The sequence below is a fragment of the Castor canadensis genome, chromosome 2 (assembly GCF_047511655.1).
Source record: "Castor canadensis chromosome 2, mCasCan1.hap1v2, whole genome shotgun sequence".
NCBI classification, from domain to species: domain Eukaryota; kingdom Metazoa; phylum Chordata; class Mammalia; order Rodentia; family Castoridae; genus Castor; species Castor canadensis.
The window spans coordinates 192,344,904-192,365,039 of record NC_133387.1 but is presented as its reverse complement, the minus strand read 5'-3'; the positions used below and the strand labels follow the sequence as shown (position 1 = coordinate 192,365,039).

The 20,136-nt window shown below is 41.8% G+C and overlaps 2 protein-coding genes and 1 long non-coding RNA gene across 6 annotated transcripts in view; 2 read left to right on the top strand and 1 right to left on the bottom strand.

Annotated features, from left to right (window-relative positions):
• LOC109691034 (uncharacterized) overlaps nt 1–392 on the bottom strand; it is an 83,063-nt gene extending 82,671 nt beyond the window's left edge. For all 4 annotated transcript variants that reach the window (XR_012445625.1, XR_012445624.1, XR_012445626.1 and 1 more), the window contains exon 1: nt 148–392. This is a non-coding gene — a long non-coding RNA (uncharacterized lncRNA). The remainder of the gene's footprint in view (nt 1–147) is intronic.
• Nucleotides 1–20,136, top strand: part of LOC109690945 (serine-protein kinase ATM) — a 340,952-nt gene that overhangs the window by 160,284 nt on the left and 160,532 nt on the right. The gene's annotated exons all lie outside the window — the stretch shown is intronic.
• On the top strand, nt 385–20,111 carry Acat1 (acetyl-CoA acetyltransferase 1). The gene is made up of 12 exons (XM_020170720.2): nt 385–525; nt 10,489–10,536; nt 12,013–12,130; nt 12,389–12,484; nt 12,689–12,789; nt 14,735–14,878; nt 15,237–15,387; nt 16,287–16,382; nt 17,510–17,623; nt 18,482–18,546; nt 19,299–19,456; nt 19,819–20,111. The coding sequence occupies exons 1-12, from the start codon at nt 454–456 to the stop codon at nt 19,937–19,939; spliced, it is 1,284 nt and encodes a 427-aa protein (XP_020026309.2). The 5' UTR covers nt 385–453; the 3' UTR covers nt 19,940–20,111.

Here is a 20,136-nt window from a genome sequence, read left to right as displayed (position 1 = left end):
CATCTTCCTCCCTCTATCGGGAAACAACGTCAAAATCCTGTTAACACAAATTAGGAGCTAATGGCACGCATTTCCTTCGTGAGCCGGTGCGATTGAGAAAGGCAGGCTCGGTGGACGGAGGCGTCGGGTTACACACAAACCACTGACCTCAGAAGCTGAGGGGTGGGGACGGGAACCAGCAGTGGTCAGGTGCTCCTTGGCCAGGGTGCCAGGGCCTCAAGCCGTGTCGGTCCGCAATCTTTCCCTAGTCCAGCTGCAGCATGCTTGGGCTCCGCGCCAGGCCCGCCCCGCCCTGGGCTGCCGACCAATCACCGCCAGCCCTGGCGATCCCGGGCCGCTATTGGAGGAGAGGGGGTCGCGGAGGCGGAGCCTGGTGCTGGTCGCGGGGTCTACGGTTGGGGCCGTGGCGGCGGGCGCGCCGGTCTTTGCCCTTGAAGTTTGCAGCCGTCCACCATGGCTGTGCTGGCAGTGCTTCTGCGCCGCAGCGTCCGCGGGCGCGCGCCTCTGCTCCGGAGGCTGCAGCAGGTACGTCGGGCTCGCGCTGGGGAGCCCTTCCCCGCCCGCGGAAGCCCCTAAGAGAGGCTCGCCCGTGCGCAGTTGTGACGGGTGGATGTCCCCGAGGCAGAGAGGCCCTGCCTGGCCCGGAGGCTGCACAGGTGCAGGCCTAGAAAACCGCGTCGAGAGTTTCCTTAAAGCAAGTTTGTGAGCTCCGTGGTCGAGAGTGACTTTCTTTTCTTTTTCTCATCCAGTAATCCTTGGTTTTACAAGGGGTGAGACGCTATGTGATAAGAAAAAGATGCTCTTACTCGGCTGCACTGTAAAACTTACCAGGGAACAAAATGGCTACTCAGATCGGAAAAGAAGATACTTCACAGCTGGCATTTAAGTAGCCTGTCTACTGGGGTGTCTTGAGGGCTGGGGGTCTCTCTTCTGCCTGTAGGGAACGCAGTAGGGACAGACCCTTGAAATAACCCTTGAAGGGAGGGAGCCTGCACCCCAGATGTAGTGTAGAGCACCCCAGGTGTGGTTGGGGTAGTGAGTTCTGGATTTGACGCAGGTCAGTGAGGGTCCTGGTGGTCTGGTGGTCGTCACTATCGGAGGCACGGAGAGGGCGTGGGCGACGGTGACACCTGGCTGGCGGCTGGCGCGGAGAGGAGCCGCCCTGCGCGAGAAACGCAGGCTGGTCAGTTACAGAGCGAGGGGAGGGAGCCCAGGGGAGCGAATAGTCTGCAACCGATCCTGGCGGCGTGGAGCCAGGTGGCTCGGCCTGACGTCCCAGCTCCGAGAGAGGCTGAGGTGGGAGGAGCTTCGGCTCCCCCCCAAAAATCTGCATGATGGAGGTAACTGAAGTACAGAAGTCGGAAGGGGCTTTCCAGGAAAGTTGAGGGTCTTTAACAGTTTTGATCTTAAATGGTTTTATTTTTCATTGCATAAAATAGAATAAGTGTTCCCAGGAAAATTGAGTTTTTATTTTTTTATTGTTTTGAGACAGGCGGGTCTTGCGTTGCAGCCCAGGCTGACCAAATCCTCCTGTGCCACCATGCCCCATCCCCACTGCGGGCATTGAACCCAGCCTCCCGCATGTTAGGCAAGCACTCCACCCTTGAGCTACATGCCCAGACCTTTTGTTTTTATTTTGCTTTTGAGATAAGGTCTCACTAGCTTTTCTGGGGCTGGCCTGGAACTCAAGACCCTCCTGCCTCTGCCTCCAGAGTAGCAGGGATTACAGATGTGCACTGCCGTGTCCAGCTCCAAGAGGAGTTCTTAATCAGCTTGTTAGTTTCATGCAATAATGAGAAATCACAACAACCTAATTGGGCTAACTTGGATTTCAGACTGTTGATTAGGTGAATCAGATGAACTAGGCACTCTAGGTATGCTTAGCCACCCCCTCCCCCCCCCCCGCAAAAAAAAAGAAAACACAAGTGTAGAACCTTAGCTTACACTTTTAATAGTTTACAATCAAACACAAATGTTCCTGATGAAGAAAATGAATCTGAGCTGGTGCCTTGGGACACATTTGTAGTTCCAGGTATCTGCTCAAGAGGATTGCTTGAGCTCAGGGGTTCTAGCCTGGGTCTCTCTCTTTCACCCTCTCTCTTTCTCCTTCCCACCTCTCTCAGTGGGGTGTGAATTTAGGGCCTTGCACTAGATAGGCAGATGCTCTACTATTTGAGCCACACCCCCCAGCCCTTTTTGCTTTATTTTTCAGGTAGGGTCTCTTTTTGTCCACGGCTGGCCTCAGGCCTCGATTCTCCTCCTGTTTAAGGCCTTCCACGTAGCTGGAGCCACAAGTGTGCACCATGCCCAGCTTACTGATTGAGACGGGGATCTTGCTAACTTTTTGCTTGGGCTGAACCTTAATCATTCTGATCTCTTGAGTAGCTGAGATTACAGAGGTGAGCCATAATGCCCAGCTGAGACACTGTCTCTTGAGAAATATATTTAAAAAAAAAAAAAAAAAGGGCTGGAGGTATTGCTCAAACAGTAAAGTGCATTGCCTAGCAAGTATAAAACTCTTTTGAGTTCAAACTCCAGTACCACTCAAAGAAAAAAAAAAAGAACAGAATAAGCTGGTACACATCTATAATCTCAGCACTGGGGAGATGGATTGTGAATTTGAGGCCAGCCTAGGCTTCTTAATGAAGTACCAGATCAGCCTGGGCTACGAAGAAGGACCCTCAAAACAAAAGAACCAGAATAAAACTGGGTCAGAGTACAGAACAGAAGTTTCTGTGAGGGGATGGGAAATAGTGTGGAATACAGCATAAAGGTCAAGTCCCCTTCCCTCTGACTCCTTGATTTTGGGGTCTTCCCTCTGTTCTTCTCTGGGTCTCAACAGCCTAAGTGTGCTTGTGCCTCACTGTTGCTAACTTCTCTGTCACCTGACTGTCCCGCTGTGCTCCATTCTTTTATGCCTGTGTATTTCTCTCCCTGCACTAACTTCTGTTTCAGATAGATGTTTGTTTTGATGGTTGAATCGTCACGAATCCACTCACTGGTTTTGCTCCCTTCCTTTTCTGTACTTACTCTGCATGCTCCAGCTGTAGTTCTTGGACCTCTATTTTTATATAGGCTAAAGGAACAGTCAGAATGTTATGATAAGCAAGTAGTGATAGTGATGATATGATAGGGTTGACATGGTAATGTGGCTGGGAGACAGGAGTGAGGTATAGTTTTGGGGGTGCAGCCTTTGGCATGTATGTGGACAGTGGGGTTTTCCTGAGGAAATGTGGAGGTAGAAAGAGAAGAGCTGAGTGTTGGGTTTGTGTTACTGTCTGGTTAGATGCAGGGTCTGGTACTGAGGAGAACTGGACAAAGCACAGACTCTGGTCACAGATGGCAGTGGGGTCTGTAGGCCCAGAGGAGCCCACTTAGAGGGAGTGTGTAGACAGAAAGAAGAGGGCTCAGTGTGGGGTCTGGGGACCTGACAGAACAAGCGGAAGCCTGTGAAGGGAGTGGAAAGACAGGGAAACTGCTGGAATGCAGTGTCATCTGAGTCCAAAGGAAGAGAGGGTGTTGGTGTCTTAGGGCTGCAGAGTTCCACAAACTGGGTAGCTCAAAGCAACTGAAGTGTATTCTCTCACAGTCTCTGAAGTCTGAAGTCACCAAGCCAGCAGGCACTGGTCCCTATGAGTCCTTAGGGGGACTCTGCCTTGCTTCCTGGCCTCTGGTAGTTTGTGGGCAGTTCTTGGTTGGAGCTCCTTGGTTTGAGGCTTCTCACTTCAACCCTCTCTTCACTTCATTTTCCTTCTGTTTGAGTCTGCCTCTGTGTCCACATTTTCTCTCTTTATGAGACGCTGGTTGGATTAGGGTCTTACCTCAATGAGCTCATTTTAACTTGACTGCCTCTGTAAAGATTCCATTTCCAAATGGGGGTTAGCACTTCTTTTTTGGGAAGACAATGCAACCCATACAAAGATTATTGAAGTCAACAATTTGTTAGTGTCAGAATTTTACATAGCAGAGTGGTTATATAAGATTTTAACAAATGAATTTTATAATTTTTCTGTGTGGCTGTACTGGGGTTTGAACTCAGGGCCTCATGTTTGCTATGCAGGCCCTCTACCACTTGAGCCACTCGTAAACATAAAATAAAATGTTGGTTGAAATGAGCATAATTATTTAATACTTAGAGAAATTTAGAAAGTAATTAAGAAAAAGATTTAAGCTGGGCACTGGTGGCTCATACCTGTAATCCTAGCTACTTGAGGGGCAGAGGTGAGGAGGATCGAAGTTTGAAGCCAATCTGGGGAAATAGTTTGTAAAACCCTATCTCAAAAAATACTCGACACAAAATAGGGCTGGCAGAGTGGCTCAAGTGGTAGAGTGCCAGCTTTGCAAGCCTGAGACCCTGAGTTCAAACCCCAGTACCACCAAAAAAAAAAAAAAAAAAAATTGAGATATCATCATTTTATGTAAGAGAATTTTGCTTCCCTTATGCAGATAATAATATGCATAAACACAAGGTTTTTCATTTTTTTGTGGAACTGTAGTTTGAACTCAGGACTTTGCACTTGCAAAGCAGGCGCTCTTCCAGTTGAGCCACTCCTTCAGTCTATTTTGCTTCAGTTATTTTGGAAATGGGGTCTTACAAACTCGAGCCTCCCAAGCAGCTGGGATTGCATACGTGAGCCACCAGTGCCGTGCACACCAAGTTTTTTGAGTACTAAATGCCAAGCCCTCTATCCTAAGAAGTTGAGAATGACCTAATTGCTTTCCCCCAAATATTAACTTGAAAAAGACTCATTTTCTGATTTTTGTAGTTGCTTTGACAGCTGTTAGCTGTTGACTCTTTTTGTCTCCTATGGAATCTACAGACTTGATCAGTGGAGAATGCAGAGAAGGAACGACTGAAAAGCAGTGCGTACTTTGGAGAGAGCAGCTGCTTCCGGTTCCTGTGGTAGTGTAGAGGCCCCACGGAGGCTGCGGGGTGAGACTGCCTAGATCTGAAATCCCAGTCCTGCCCTACTGGCTGTGTGATCTGGGGAGGGCGTTCCATCCCTCATCTGTAAAAGGAGAAAATAGTACCATGGCTGCTCTTGACTTGCATCTGTCCATCCCTCCTGCAACCTTCCTAGCACTGGTCACATCATTTTTGGTGGCCTCCTTCCCTTTTCTGACTCCTGCCTACCATATTCAGTTCTCTATGCTGTGGCCCATGTGCTTTTCCATAACATAAAATCCATCAGTGACCGGTGATGGCAGAGGCCAGACTCCTTACTGTGCGTGGCCTCCTTGGTTCTTGCTTGCTTCTGTAGTCTCAGCTCAGCCTCCGCTCTTCCGAGCTCAGTCTGTCTCTGTCACACTTCTGTCCTTTCTGTACTTGGTGTGTGCTGCTATGGGTTTCGTCCTGTTATGCGCAAACACTCTTCCCAGAGCTAAGTTGTTTCTGAGCTCTGTTGCTTTTTTTTTTGAGTCAGGGTCTCACTATGTAAATCAGGCTAACCTCAAACTCACATTCCTCCTGCCTCAGCCTCCCAAATGCTGGGATTACAGGTGTGTGCCACCATGCCCAGTGTCAGAGAGCCTTTTTTGACCATCTCATGTGAAGCAGGCCCTTGCTAATCTAGCTTCTTATTGCATTTTGCTGGTTTCATAAATGTATTGTTTTTCAGTGGTTTTTAGTAAGCATCAAACTTTGTTCACATTTGTTTAACAACTATCATTGATTGTCATTGAGATAGGAAGTAAACAGAATCTTTTCTTGGAATTCACAAGCTGGTGGGAAATAGGTCACCTGAAGGGGTCAAAATCATGTTATCTAGGAATTGAACTGTGCATAGGGTGCTGGGGAAACTGAGGTAAGCATGCCACCTTGGTTAAGTCTCCAGATTTGGCTGTGCAGCTGAGCTGCTCTTGAAGAATGAATATATTGTGTAGCTTACTAACTAGTTGTGTTCACTCAACACGTATTACATGCTGCGTACACCATCATAATCAGTTGGTTCTCTTGGTGGTACTGGGGATTAAACTCAGGGTCTCTTACTTGTTAGGCAATTGCTTTGCCACTTGAGCTATGAACCCAGCCCTTTTCTACTTTTAGTTATTTTGGGAATAGAGTATTGCATTATCCTGCCAGGGACTGGCCTCAGATCGAGATCCTCCTACCCTGTGCCTCTTGTGTAACTGGGATTAGAGGCACATCCACCACCCCTAGCTTTCTTGTCAACCAATAACTCGCTAACTTTTTTTTCCCCAGGCTGACCTCAAACCATGATGCTCCCAATCTCCCTCCTCAAGTAGCTGGGGTTACAGGTCTGGGTCTGTAGTTCAGACTGGCCTGGAACCCATGTGCATTGTGCCTCCACCTCGGTAATGCTCGGATTATAGTCATGCACCCCGGTTGTACTAATTTTGACATTTATTCAGATATTTAAAGAGCTATTACGTTAGCAGTAAATAAGAGAGAGAGTCCTCTCAAGAAGCTTGCATTAAGGGCTGGTGGAGTGGCTCAAGCAGTAAGAGCACCTGCTTAGCAAGTGTGACTTGCTGAGTTCAAGCCCTAGTGCCTCCGAAAAGAAAAAAAAAAAACGAAGCTTGCATTATGTGTGTGGGGGATGGTAATAATAAAACAAAGATGTGAACCACATACTACACAGCGTGAGGGCTGCTTCAAAGAAAATGACCTTATATAAGAGTAAAAAAATCGAGGCCAACTTTAAATAGAGCAGTTAAGGAAGATCACTCTGGGATTGTGTCATTTGTGCCTCTAGGCTCAATAAAATGAATAAAAATGAACCAGCCATGGGAAGCCAAGGAAAGACTTGACCTCAGAGTCATGGCAAAGGTCCTGAGGTGGGATGGGTTCAGAACAGAGGAGGCTGGTGCACTGGCACGGAGCAGGAGTAGTGTGAGTTTGGGAAGCTGATCAGGAGTGAGATCACGTGGGGCCTTGTGGGATTTGGTCAGTTTGGATGTCATTCCCAGAGCAATGGAAAGCCACCAAAGGATTTTAAGCCGGGGAGCAATATGATCTGATTTACGTGCTTAAATTGGGTAGACTTTAATAGTGTGAGTCAGGGAAAGCAGAAGCAAGTACAAGGCAATTAACAAGAGCAAGAGATGTTGGATGGACTTGGCAGTGGTGGGAATTGAAGCAGAGTGGAGAGTGTAGGTGTTTTGGACAGAGCACTGATGGTGTCTTGTGACAGACTATCTGGGTTTGGGGAGTTTAAGATGAAGGGAAACATGAGGCTGATTATGGCTTGGCCACCTGAGGTGGGTAGTGCTGGGAAGAAATTGATTTTTTTTTAGTGACATTTGTTTTTTCAACATATTTTACATGTTTTTATTTATTAGAAATATGTATTTATACCACTGTATGTACACAGTTCCATAGTGTATTGATATTTTGTTACATTTGGTATAGTGAAACACCCAGAATGGTGAGTAGAGCTATATATGTACATGAATAAATTTCTGTATTTTGCACGTATATATATTTATTGTGGTTATATGTGTGCTTATATATGTTCCTTTGCATTTGCATATGGGTAAATATCAAACAGAGCTAGTTTTGTGTGGAGGCTATACAGTTCTCAGCCTAACACTGACGACATGGGAGACAGCTCCAAACTTTCCAGCCACTGGTCCAAAGTCTGTGAGGTGTTTGATTTTGCTACCTACAACGTTGTTGACCTTGCTCAGAACCCACAGTGGTAAAATGATAGAGACAAAAGTCATTTCTGAATGGAGTGAATAGTAAACAGAAGGGGAGGGCAATGAAACATTGCAGGTAACTTGTTGGAGAAACTTTCCTAAAGGGAGCTAAGAAATGTGGTGAAAGTTCAGTGAAATGTGGGTCAAAGGACATTTGTTTTTACTTTATTTCTAGGTGGGAGGGATCAGAGCCTGTTTGTATGTCTAAGGAATGATCCAGAAGTAAAAGGGAGAAAGATATAGAGGAAGGAGGGATAACCCAGGATGGGCCATCTTTGAAAAGGCAACTGGAGATGGGGTCCAGAGCAAACCAGAAACTTTAAGTGGCTTAAAAGAGAAGGACTAGTATCCCACTTTGAATTAGCTAAGGGGAATTATTTATTATTTATGCTGAGGAGTAAACTCAGGGCCTTGCACATGCTAAACGGGTACTGTACCACTAAGCTACACCTGAAGCCCAGATAGGGAAAATTTTAAAGAGATATAATAGGCAAACTCTTGGACATCCAAGGATAAGAAATAAAGTACAGTTGGCATTGCTAGAACCCAAATTAGAAAATCACCAACCAGGGATCGCTTTTGTTTCTTGTAGTCTTGTGTGCCATGCTCTCCTGATCTCTTGAGTCTTCATGTTCCATTCTTTTGCTTATCTGCTTTCTTAGGGCCTTTCAGTGTGCTCTAACCTCTGCTTTTTATGTAGCATTGGCTGTCTTGGTGCTGACTAGCTCCTGCCCCTGGTTACTTTTCAGTTCAGTTGCTCACCACCATCCAGCTGACCCATTCTCTCAGAGTGCCAGCTAAGATCAGTCCAGTTCATTCTTCCTTTTGTTTTCTTTTTCTTTTGGTGGTACTGGGATTTGAACTTGGGGTTTCAGTCTTGCTTGAGCCATGCCTCCAGCTCCCAGCCCAGTCCATTCTTAATCCCATGAGGTTTACCCAGTTGGGTAATGGAGTTGGTTTGGAGGTACTCTATGTTGATCTTTTTGGAGCCCTTTGAGAATGGAGTGTGGCTGGAAATAGTGACTGGTGAGTTTACTATAGGGAGGAACTTTTTATTCAAAGTTAGATCACAGATAATGTGTTAGCATCCTTTAGCTGAATAGGTTATCTAAATCATAGGTTATGTATAGGGTGTGCTTCTTACACAGCTGATAGTGACGTCCATTTGTAGAGCAGATGCACTTGGGTCTTGCCTGTGTGAGCTCAGGTATGTTGACTGGCCTCCAGTAGATATCACACTATCATTTGAGTGGACGTGTAAAGCCTGGGACAGTAAAAACAAACACAAAGCTTCATAATCTCAAGACAAGCTTTAAGAAGTACCAAGTAGACATAAGAGAGAAGTTTTATTTTGGGGTCTGAATAAGCAGTTTAATCTGATAGCAACAAGTAGCATGTGTTGTTAACATAAAACTGAAGTGCCCATGTGAGCACTTGCCTGAAGTGGGATTTGAAGACCACTGTGCAACACCAAGGGTGGGGGGTGGGGACACAGCATGCTGGTTATGTCATTGACATTCTTACCAAAATCTGTCTGAGGACCGTGTATAGGTAATGTTAACATTTCCCCCCAAGACAACTATAAAGGTGCTGAGTGTAAGGTCCTATTGTACACACCTCAAAATCCCTATAATGCTTTCTTAAGGAAAGTGATCTCAAAATGATCATTAAGCAAATGGTCAGATAGTTTTATGGTCTTAGTCATCATCTCTCCACGACACAACAAAGACTGTGAAGTCCTCTTTGAAATAGAGGATACGTTGAATATTTATAAGATTACATTTTAAAATCAAATTTCAAGACTAAATTATTATTTTTGTTGTACTGGGGTTTGAACTCAGGGGCTCATGCTTGCTAGGCAGAAACTCTAACCACTTGAGCCACTCTACCAGCCCTCAAACTGACTTTTCTTTTTTGTCTGTGCTGTGTTGTAAATTGAAAATTTTAGTTATGTGCAGTCGGGACCAAGCATATTCAATCTGTGAAAAGCTGAGTTCTTCAGTCACTTGGAAGTTTAGGTATCATAGGCTTGTGTATTGCTCTGTTCATGAAGTGTGGCTTCCCATTGTAACTATCAATGATAATTCCAAGCTGTCATTTTGAATGTTTGAAAAATTTTACACTTTGTACTTTGTCCTGCAAATAGTCCAGTTTCAGATCAGTTAGGTCTCCGTCTGAACTGTGCCCTATATGTTCAGAATTTCTCTTGTTGGCACTTGTTCCTAAGTATACTCTTCCTGTGGGGAGGAGCTGGGTCAAACCTGCAACCTTGAACACACTGAGCTTAAAAAAGAACTTCTCTGGTAATACAGATGATATTTATATGAAGTGTGTTTGCCTCATAAATCAGAAGTAGATAAAAATAGCAAATTTTATGTAAAAAGACTTTTTAAGCAACATGAAAATTTTCTTGCGGAATTCTAAGATTTCATAATTTAGAGCTTAGCTTTAATTTAACTCAGGAGCTGAGACAGAAGACTGAGTTGCAGGCCAGCCTGGGCTATATCGTGAGACCTTATTTCCAAAAAAACAAAAGAAAAAAACTGAACCAATCAAAAAAAAAAAAATACCCTACATTTTTTAAAGTGTATTTTAAAGCCTAGAAGTTTTAAGGTACAAACTTATCAGAAATGAAAGTGTATATTTCCATTGAACTCTCAGTAAGAAAAGTAGTATTTATTAGTCATTTTTCTGATTTACAAAAGTGATATATGCTGTGGAAAATGTGGAAATAAAAATATAAAATGCACAAAAAATCACAATTCATCACTGAAAATTATAAAATTATGTAGATTAATACTAACATTGTAACAAATTATATTACAGGAAATAAGATACACAGAGCGAAATTATGTGTCAAAACCTACTTTGAATGTAAGTATAAATTTAAACTGTGTTTAAAAATGTCAAGAATTTAAAGGAAATGTCAATAGAATTGCACTGTCTTGTCAGATGTGGTGGTACACACCTGTGCTAGGCAAGGTGATCATGAATTTGAGGCCTGCTTAGGTTACAGAGCAGTAAAACCCTGTCTCAAAAGAATGGAACAGAATAAGCACGTGCAAATGACCTGGATATACGTGAAGGTTAACACAAAGTTACGCAAACGGTTAGGAGTAGCTGACTATTCAAGTATTAAACTAGTGGGTTACCATACAGTTTTTTTCAGGTAGGCCCTTTATAATTTCTGCTGCTTCTCCATAGTCTGCTGAAAAACAACTTTCCCTGGAAAACTGGGCTGTGTTCTTCCCTTGCTCTCAGGGACCCAAAGTGTATTGAGTGGCACGAAGCAGAGGCCATGTGGAAGATTCTAGAAAAGAGGGGCCCAATCAGCTGGTGACAAGACAGGAAGGGTCATCCCTCCATTTACCTAGTTAGTGTTTGCTGAGGGGCTTGCTGTATCATAAGGTCTTTAAATTGACTTTGTATATCTTGTCTTTTTTTTTTTCTTTTGGGCGGTACTGGGGTTTGGATTCAGAGCCTACACCTTGAGCCACTCCACCATCCCTTTTTTGTGATGTTTTTTTTTGAGATAGGGTCCCCTGAGCTATTTGCCTGGGCTGACTTTGAATGGTGACGTCCTGACCTCTACCTCCTAAGTGGCCAGGATTACAGATGTGAGCCACTGGCTTCCAGTCCATTTTTTTGGCTCTATTTTAGAGATGGGTTATTTTGCCAGGGTTAGCCTCAAACCACCATCCTCCCAATCTCAAACTCTCAAGTAGCCACTAGTGCCTGGCTCAATCCAATTTTCTAATTTATCTAAGAACTTAATCGAAGTTGTAGAAGACAGTGTGAAGACACAGTTGTTAGAGAAGTTTCATAATATTTAAGAGTATTTCTACCTATTTTCTTATTGTCTAAGAAATTATGGTTGTGGGTGTGTCCTAGTGAAGTGGTGCTGGCCGCGCTAGCCTACACATCTTATTCCCAGCCCAGTGTTCCCTTCAATAAAGAAGCTTTTGGTTTGAGTTGCTTATTATGCAGTTAATAAGGGTAAAGTGACCGTTTCTTTAAATTTTGGTTGGGCTTCTGGCCTCAAACTTCCTGAGAACTGGAAAGGAGCTTTGTGTTCAGTTAAGAGTTCATTTGTGTTAGTTTATCCTTTTTGTTTTTTTTTGTGGTGCTGGGGATTAAACCCATGCTAGACAAACACTCTACCACTGAGCTACAACCCAACCCCTGCCTTTTCTATTAGGTTTTAAGTCATAAAATGTTATTTTTATCCTTGATGACAAATTACTTATTCATGAAAGTCTTTCCTTAGACCATATATGAATTATGTTTATTTAATGAAGGTTGTTTGGGTGAAATACCTATAGTAATTTTTGCCATCTTTTTTCTTGCCAGGAAGTGGTTATAGTAAGTGCCACAAGAACACCCATTGGATCCTTTCTGGGCAGCCTTTCCTCACTACCAGCCACTAAACTTGGTTCTATTGCAGTTCAGGGAGCTATTGAAAAGGCAGGTCAGTAGTTGCCTTGCTTTTTTGTGTTGAATGGACAAAATGATTCAGTGGAACACATTCTTATTTTGCACTTTTTATACACAACTCTTAGAGAATCCAGAAATCCCTACATTTCTGAATTCTCTTGTACTATAGTTAGAAATGGAACTCACAAATATAAGAAACCATTCCTGCTATGTAATGCCAAGTATCATATTAGGTAATCACTGATTATTAAATTGAATAAAATACAGGAATGCCTTTTTGGTGTTTTCAAAGGGATTCCAAAGGAAGAGGTGAAAGAAGCGTACATGGGTAATGTCATACAAGGAGGAGAAGGGCAAGCCCCTACAAGGCAAGCAGTACTGGGTGCAGGTACCAGAAATAAATTTTGGTTTTTATACTTCAGTTTTTCAAAATGTGAAAATGAGATTATTTCAGCTTAAATAAAATGCTAAATGCTTTAAGTTACAAAATATAGGCTGAAGAAAATTTGCGAATTGCTGTAGCATGCTCTATTGTTACTACAGTGTTTGAAAAGTATCTGTTTTTCAAAAGAATGACTTACATTGGTTTTAGGCCTACCTATTTCAACTCCGTGCACTACTGTGAATAAGGTTTGTGCTTCAGGAATGAAAGCTATCATGTTGGCCTCTCAAAGTCTTATGTGTGGACACCAGGTAAGATGCACCTTCTTCTTCATCTATCAGAGTAATAGCCAGTCCCAAAAGACACGGAAATCAAAGCACACTCATGCCTTAGAGACTCAATTGCCAGTTCCACTGATGCAGAATCAAAATGATAGCTCTTATGTCTTGTGTTGCTGGGCGCAGTGGTTGTAGGCCTGTAATCCCAGCACTCAGGAGGCAGGGCAGGAGGACTGCAAGGTCCAGACCAGCCTGGGCAAAGTGAACAAGACCCTACTAAAAAGAAAATACAGACAAAAGGGTTGGGGGGTATGGCTCAAGTGGTAGAGCACTTGCCTTGCAAGTGTGAGGCCCTGGATTCAACACTCAGTACCAAGTGGGGCAGGTTTGAAAGGGTCTTACTGAGATTGTAGGTGTTTGGAATGCCCAGGAATGACTGGTTTGTAGTTCCCCCAATGCTCTCATTCCTTTGTTATGTTGTGCTAGTTTTCGTTGGGCTGATCAAGGTCTTCTCTTGATCAGACCTACTCAGTAAATAAATACATGCTGAGATGTTAGGAGATACACCTAGACTCAGAACTGATATTTTATTGGCTCAGGGCCTTCATTTTCCAGATGAAGGTGAGACTGAGACAGCCACAAATACAAAGTTCTAATGCCAAAGTGAGAAAACAGATCTTTATTCATCTAGTGTTTTCCAGCCTACCAGGGTATACACATCCAGAGTAAAAAACTGTTGTGAGGTGTCTGTAAATTCTCTCACATATACAGGAACCACAGTTATGTGTACCTTTGCTGTAACTTCCTGCTCTGTGCTGTTTCAATTAGAAAGCAGTTGGGGGGGAGGGGATGAGGTGATATCTGAAATATTATATCAGATACTTAGATTATAAAAGCAACATATGGACATGCTAAAATCTCAAATGGTATAAAATTAAAGATCCATTTTGGAAATTCTTCCACTTAAGAGCAGAGATACTTTTGGCAAGTTGCTTAATCTCTCTGTATCCTACTTAATCTGTAGAAATGCGTTAGCACACGTGAGTATTCTATTGAATGAGAAACTGTAATGTATTGTACAAGTCTTTACTGACTATACCTAGCTTATCTCCAGTTCTTTTCTGTCTTAAATGCTGCTGCAGTGTATGTATATATTTGCATTACTTATACTTTAGTCCATTCCACTGATAGAAGCATAGTGCAGTGTTGTGGTTATACGTAGTCTAGAGCCCAGCTAACTTCAAATCTTAGTTCTTCCTTAGTAGCTGAGCATTTATTATGAGTCACCAGAGATAGAGTGCTGAATAAAACACTGAAAAATCTCTTCATGTGCAAGACTCTTGGAAAAAATTCCTAAAAGATTTGCAGATTTGTCAGCAAGTGTGGAGATGTGTGAATGAGCATTGTACCTTTGGAAAGCTTTAACTAGTTTTATGTTACTTGAAATGTAGGTCTAGGTAATGAGATTGACAAGGGAGAAAGAGAAGGCAGATTGTAGTGTGTGTCTTTATTCTATTCTGAGAAGTTCCTTAAAGTGTAAAATGATCAGACATGCATTGTAGCCAAAATGACTCAGATGCCTTAGTGTGAGGAAAGGGTAGGTGTCAGAAGGTCAATTAGAAAATTATTACAGCTGTCCAGCTAGAGTTGATAAGGATTTCAGTCATGGAAGTAGGATTATTTCTAAGAACTGATTACTTCTAATCTTCTAGAAGAAATTAAATTTTTAGCAGAGTCAATGAAGGGTTAGAATAATTTTAGAAATTGATCTAACATGAAAGATTTCTTTTGGCATTCTTTTTAATGTCTGATTCTAATCTTAATTCTCATTACACATTTTATACCATTTCCTTTCATCAGGGTAAAGTGGTAAAGAGGGTATTCACTGTGTAACAAATAAATCCATGTTGAGTACTTGTGTAGAGCACAATGGGGTTACAACTCTGAATTCACATTATTCTTTTTCATTGCTGAGCAGGATGTCATGGTGGCAGGTGGGATGGAAAGCATGTCCAATGTTCCATATGTAATGAACAGAGGAGCAACACCATACGGTGGGATAAAACTTGAAGATTTGATTGTAAAGGATGGGCTAACTGATGTCTACAATAAAATTCATATGGTAAATATTCTGTTTACTAGGGAATGCCATCTGATGTATGACACTTGATTTTCCTTAATGTATTTAGAAACTGAACTATAAGGTGGGTTCTATAAATGTTCATTTTAGCCATTCCACTTGAGGAAAATATTTTTCTATGCTCTTGCATCAGCATAGCTCAATTGTTAAATTGCCCCACACTTAAATACGGCATTTTCTGACTCCTAAAATAGCAACTGTGACTAATGCAAGTATTTCAAGATAAAGCAGGAATGAAAAGTAACCTAGTACAGAAGGAAGTATATGTTAAGAAACTGCCAACTACAGTTTTCTTGAGTTATGCAAATGTAATTAGTTTTAAAAATTGTACGTTCATCAGGGTAACTGTGCGGAGAATACTGCAAAGAAGCTGAGTATCACACGAGATGAGCAGGATATCTATGCTATTAACTCTTACACCAGGAGCAAAGATGCGTGGGAAGCTGGAAAATTTGGAGACGAAGTTATACCTGTCACAATCACAGTGAAAGGTAGAGGGCTAGTGTTCCAAAATAAATTTTAAAACCATTTTTTCTTGTTTTGATTTTAATTTGTAGATTTTATGTATTGCTGAATTTATGTTTATGTTTTAAATTAGTACATTGTCATCTGTTCCCCGCAGATGAACACACTGACACCTGCTTACGGTTAATAAAGGAGAAAACAGATTTCAATCCAATAATCCACTAAGTGTATTATTTTTGAGAAATGTGTTTATGACGGTAACAGACAACACATTAACTTAACTAAAAAGGGGGATTCATATGAGAAGACTTCTGGGAGCACCTGCCATTGCTGAAGTACGACTGTCAGCACCTTGTCAGCTCTGCACCTCAGGGATTCGAGGTGGACATTAAGCAGTATCAGGGCAGCTGTCTTGGCACCTCACTCCTACATGTTATTCTCTCAGGCTTCCTTACAGGGTTGCCTCCATCTCTAGGGGCACATCTACAGTGCTCTGAGGAAAGAAGCATTGCCAGCTCCAGCAGCATAAATTCACGGTGCCGACTAATTTAGTCTAGGTTACAGCTCTCTATTCTAGGAGTGACTGCTGTGCTCTGGATGATAAAACAGCAGGGTTTATCCAGTGTTGGCTAGACGTCTCCCCTTAGTGGAGGGTCTGTGACCATAGAAGAGGACTAAGAGAAGATAATGGGATGAGGATGTGCAGAAGATTTAAATTTTGATAAGCTACTTAGTAAACTTCTCTACAGGATGCTGATATGATACAGAATATAGACAGTAAATTCTAGGTGAGCATGTATTCAGAATGGCTCAAGGTCTGCAGGCACATAAAGAGGCACAGACAACCAGGCACCTTATACAACACTTTCTTGCTGAATGACTGTTGTCTCGAGCGGCGATTACTTAATATGTAACTTTGTTTTAGGTAAACCAGACATAGTGGTGAAAGAAGATGAAGAATACAAACGTGTTGATTTTAGTAAAGTTCCAAAGCTGAAGACAGTTTTCCAAAAAGAAAATGGTTAGTAATAAGAAAACCTAAGAAAAGAATTGAATTAACATACCATTTATTCTTGGACTTGCCTCAGAATTTAAAAGAAAATGTAAAAACTCTAGATGTCATTTAACATTTTCAATGTATCAAATTGAAGAAGTAAAATTAACCAAATAATCTTAAAAGTATAAAGTTATTTAATAGTTTATACCTTCAAATATATAAATCCTAGGGAAGAGATTGTATAAACATGAGTATAGAATTGTTTTCATGTGCAGTCATGTCAAAAGTTTATTGTGAGTTGACAGTCAAGTGTACCTATTAGGTCTGTAAACTCCTTAAGGACTAAGGTGTAACTGGGCTATCTTTTGTGCCTGGCCTGGTGTCTGTCCTCAGTAACTGTTGGCTGTTGGGATCTCAATGTTCTAAGTATCTTTTTGGGAGGGGGTGCTGGGGATCAAACTCAGGGCTTCACACATGCTAGGCAAGCTGTCTACCACTGAGTAGTTATGCCCAGTCCTACATTTCTAAATAAAAGATGAGTTCTGCTTCTGCAGTTGTGTAATTATGATCAAGTCAGTTATTTCTCCTTCCCTGATTGAATTTCTGAGTTCCAAGTTTGTATTGCAAGAGTATGTTTTAATAAGTTCAATACTTGGCTGTTATAGGGTCTCCATTGAAATTAAAAAAAGTTTTATCAATTTGTGTGCCACAAAATTCCCATAAGTGTAGTTCAGTTGGTTTTTAGTATCCACTGACATTTAACTTCAAGTGATTCTAGAGAATATCTGACTTTAACACTGATTTGTATCAGTGTCTCTATAACTCTGCTTATCTAACATAGACAGCAAGAAAAGCATGAACTAGTCCCTGTCTTTGAAGAGTTGTTCACTAGCATTTACCCAGTGCCATGGTTCCATGTATCTGAGCTTGCTTTGAGAAAACTGTCACTAAACACTGACGTTGCTGGCACTCTTACAGTGAATTGTAGCCAGCTTTGTAAGAGTTTCATGAGGGAAGAAATCACCTATATCCATTTTGTAATTTTTTCATACATTAAGCGACCCAGAAAATACTCTGCAGGTATTTGTTCAATTGAACCAAATGAATTCAGTGAAGGAATGTTTTGATTTCATGTACATTGCTGCTTTCAGGCACAGTCACAGCTGCCAATGCCAGCACACTGAATGATGGAGCAGCTGCTGTGGTTCTGATGACTGCAGATGCAGCCAAAAGGCTCAATGTTAAGCCCCTGGCACGAGTAGCAGGTAGATGTTCTGACTTTGTTTATTCTTAAATGTCTAGGAGCGTTTCCTGAATGACTTTCCTTGTTAGTAACACAGTAATGGAGTTGGCTATTTCTGTATATAGATTTTGCTTTGTGGCAGAATTTAACTGATACACATTTCAGTTGAGGTAGAAACTCCTTTAATATTTTGGTTATAATTTGCTTTTACGTATGACTAAGAGTAAACGATGCATTTAAAATCTGCCTTTTTTTTTTGTGCAGCATTGGTGTTTGAACTCAGGCACTTTTACCTTTTGAATTACTCCAAAAGCCCCTTTTTTTGTGAAGGGCTTTTTTGAGATAGGATCTCATGAATTATTTGCCTGGGGCTGGCTTTGAACCTCGATCCTCCTGATCTCTGCCTCCAGAACATCTAGGATTACAGGCGTGAACCACCAGTATCTGCCCTGCTCTGCCTTCTTTATAAGGACTTAAACAGATGCTATTACTTTACAAACATCTTTAACTTCATTTTTTTCTTAGCATAGGTTATGGTGGTGTTTTATTTGAGATTGAACCCAGAATCTTACAGCTCTACCACCAAGCTAAATCCCCAGTCCCTAGGTCAGCTCTGTGCACTGTAGTCTGTTTAGTGCTATCCTTGGCATGGAAGTAGCATCCTGCCTGTTTTGATAACCAGAAGTATCTCGAGGCAATGCCAGTGTTCTCAGAAGCAAATCTTACAAAGTGCAGAATCTTAAAGGATCAAATACATTTACATATAGTATAGAGCTTAGGAAATGTGCATTTATAATTAGCTTGGCTTTTGCATGGTATATACAAAAGATAAAGCTTTTCTACAAGTACCTAAAGCCTTAATGATCTATTTTTTTTATAGCATTTGCTGATGCCGCTGTAGACCCTATTGACTTTCCAATTGCACCTGCATATGCTGTACCCAAGGTGAGAGAAAACGAGGCATTGTGCCAATTTCTGATTTGCTTCTACCAGGGTCACAGTTTTTAGATTAATTTATAGAAACACAGAATAGCTTGGTTTCAAGTCTTCCCACTTCTGAAAATAATAAGAACAGTAACAGAATAACCTACAACCTACCTCTTCATTAGAATTGATAAAAAGACAAAGTACTCACAAGTGTGATGCTGAATGCTCACACCTGATGTAGTGCCACAAATGGGGAGATTGGTGTGTTAAAGAAAAGGAAGAGCTAGTGGTCCCAGATTTGAAGTCAAAGGAGATAGTCATTTCCAGGATATGTCTCCATCCTGAAAGGGAACTAACGGTGGCAGGTCTTAAGAGTAAGGAATAAAACTGGACACAGAAAAACTCCATACCAAAGGCAGAAATAACCAAGTCTAAGGAAGCTAAGGGAGCACAGGCAAAGAAAGTGCTGAGGAAACTGAGGGGTTCAGAGATCTCAGAAGCCCCAGAAAATAAACCCTTCCAGAGAGGGCCTCACCCAAACAGTGGACTTCTGCGAACAGCACCCCAAAGAAAAATGGAGCTGGATCAGTAGTAAATAGAGAAGGACCAGAAACAATGGGGAAGGATCAGAAGTGGAGGGAAGGCTGATCTGTCTAGAGAGAGCAGATCTCAGGAAATAGAAATAATCTTCTTTGATTATAATGCAGTACGATGAGAAATGACAGAAAATGAAAATGTGACTGGTACCTGAAATAACTGGTCTTTTGTAGGTTCTTAAAAACGCAGGACTGAAAAAAGAAGACATTACAATGTGGGAAGTAAATGAAGCTTTCAGTGTGGTTGTACTAGCCAACATTAAAATGCTGGAGATGGATCCCAAGAAAGTGAATATCCATGGAGGAGCAGTTTCTCTGGGGCATCCCATTGGGTAGGTAAAATAAGAGTTATGTCCAGGTCAGTAGCTGCCTTTGTACTTCTACTTAACTTTAACTGCTTCATGGAATTCCTGTTTCTCTTGGTTAACAGTCCTCTTTGCTATCCATTCTTCATGAGGTGGACAATATTTCTGGTAGTATCTCACAGTGAATAAGTTGAAGAAACTATGCTTAAGCTTTTAGCAGAGCTGTGACCTTTCCTGAAACAAATGTCTTCAATTTAAGAAAAGTAGTTAACTGAGCTATGAGGAGTGGCTAATAAAGTTTTCAAGAAGCAAATTTAGAATAGAAACATTTCCTGGCTAGTTTTTAATTCTGTTCTTCATTAAAGAACCAAATGCTTTCTTAATCCTAGGATGTCCGGAGCCCGGATTGTCATTCATTTGGTTCACGCCTTGAAGCAAGGAGAATTTGGTCTTGCCAGTATTTGCAATGGAGGTGGTGGTGCTTCTGCTATACTGATCGAGAAGCTGTAGAAGACAACCCTACCCTGTGTGACTGGAAATCCTGCCAAAAACATGTGACTCTCCTGGGTCAGCTTATATTCAAAGTTTATTTCATTTTTTATTATTTTCCATCTTAACTTTTTTTAATGACATAAAATTACATCACTTTTGGAATCACAAATAAATTTTTCTTCTGCTTTAATTTGTGTAATCTTTAAAATCAAACA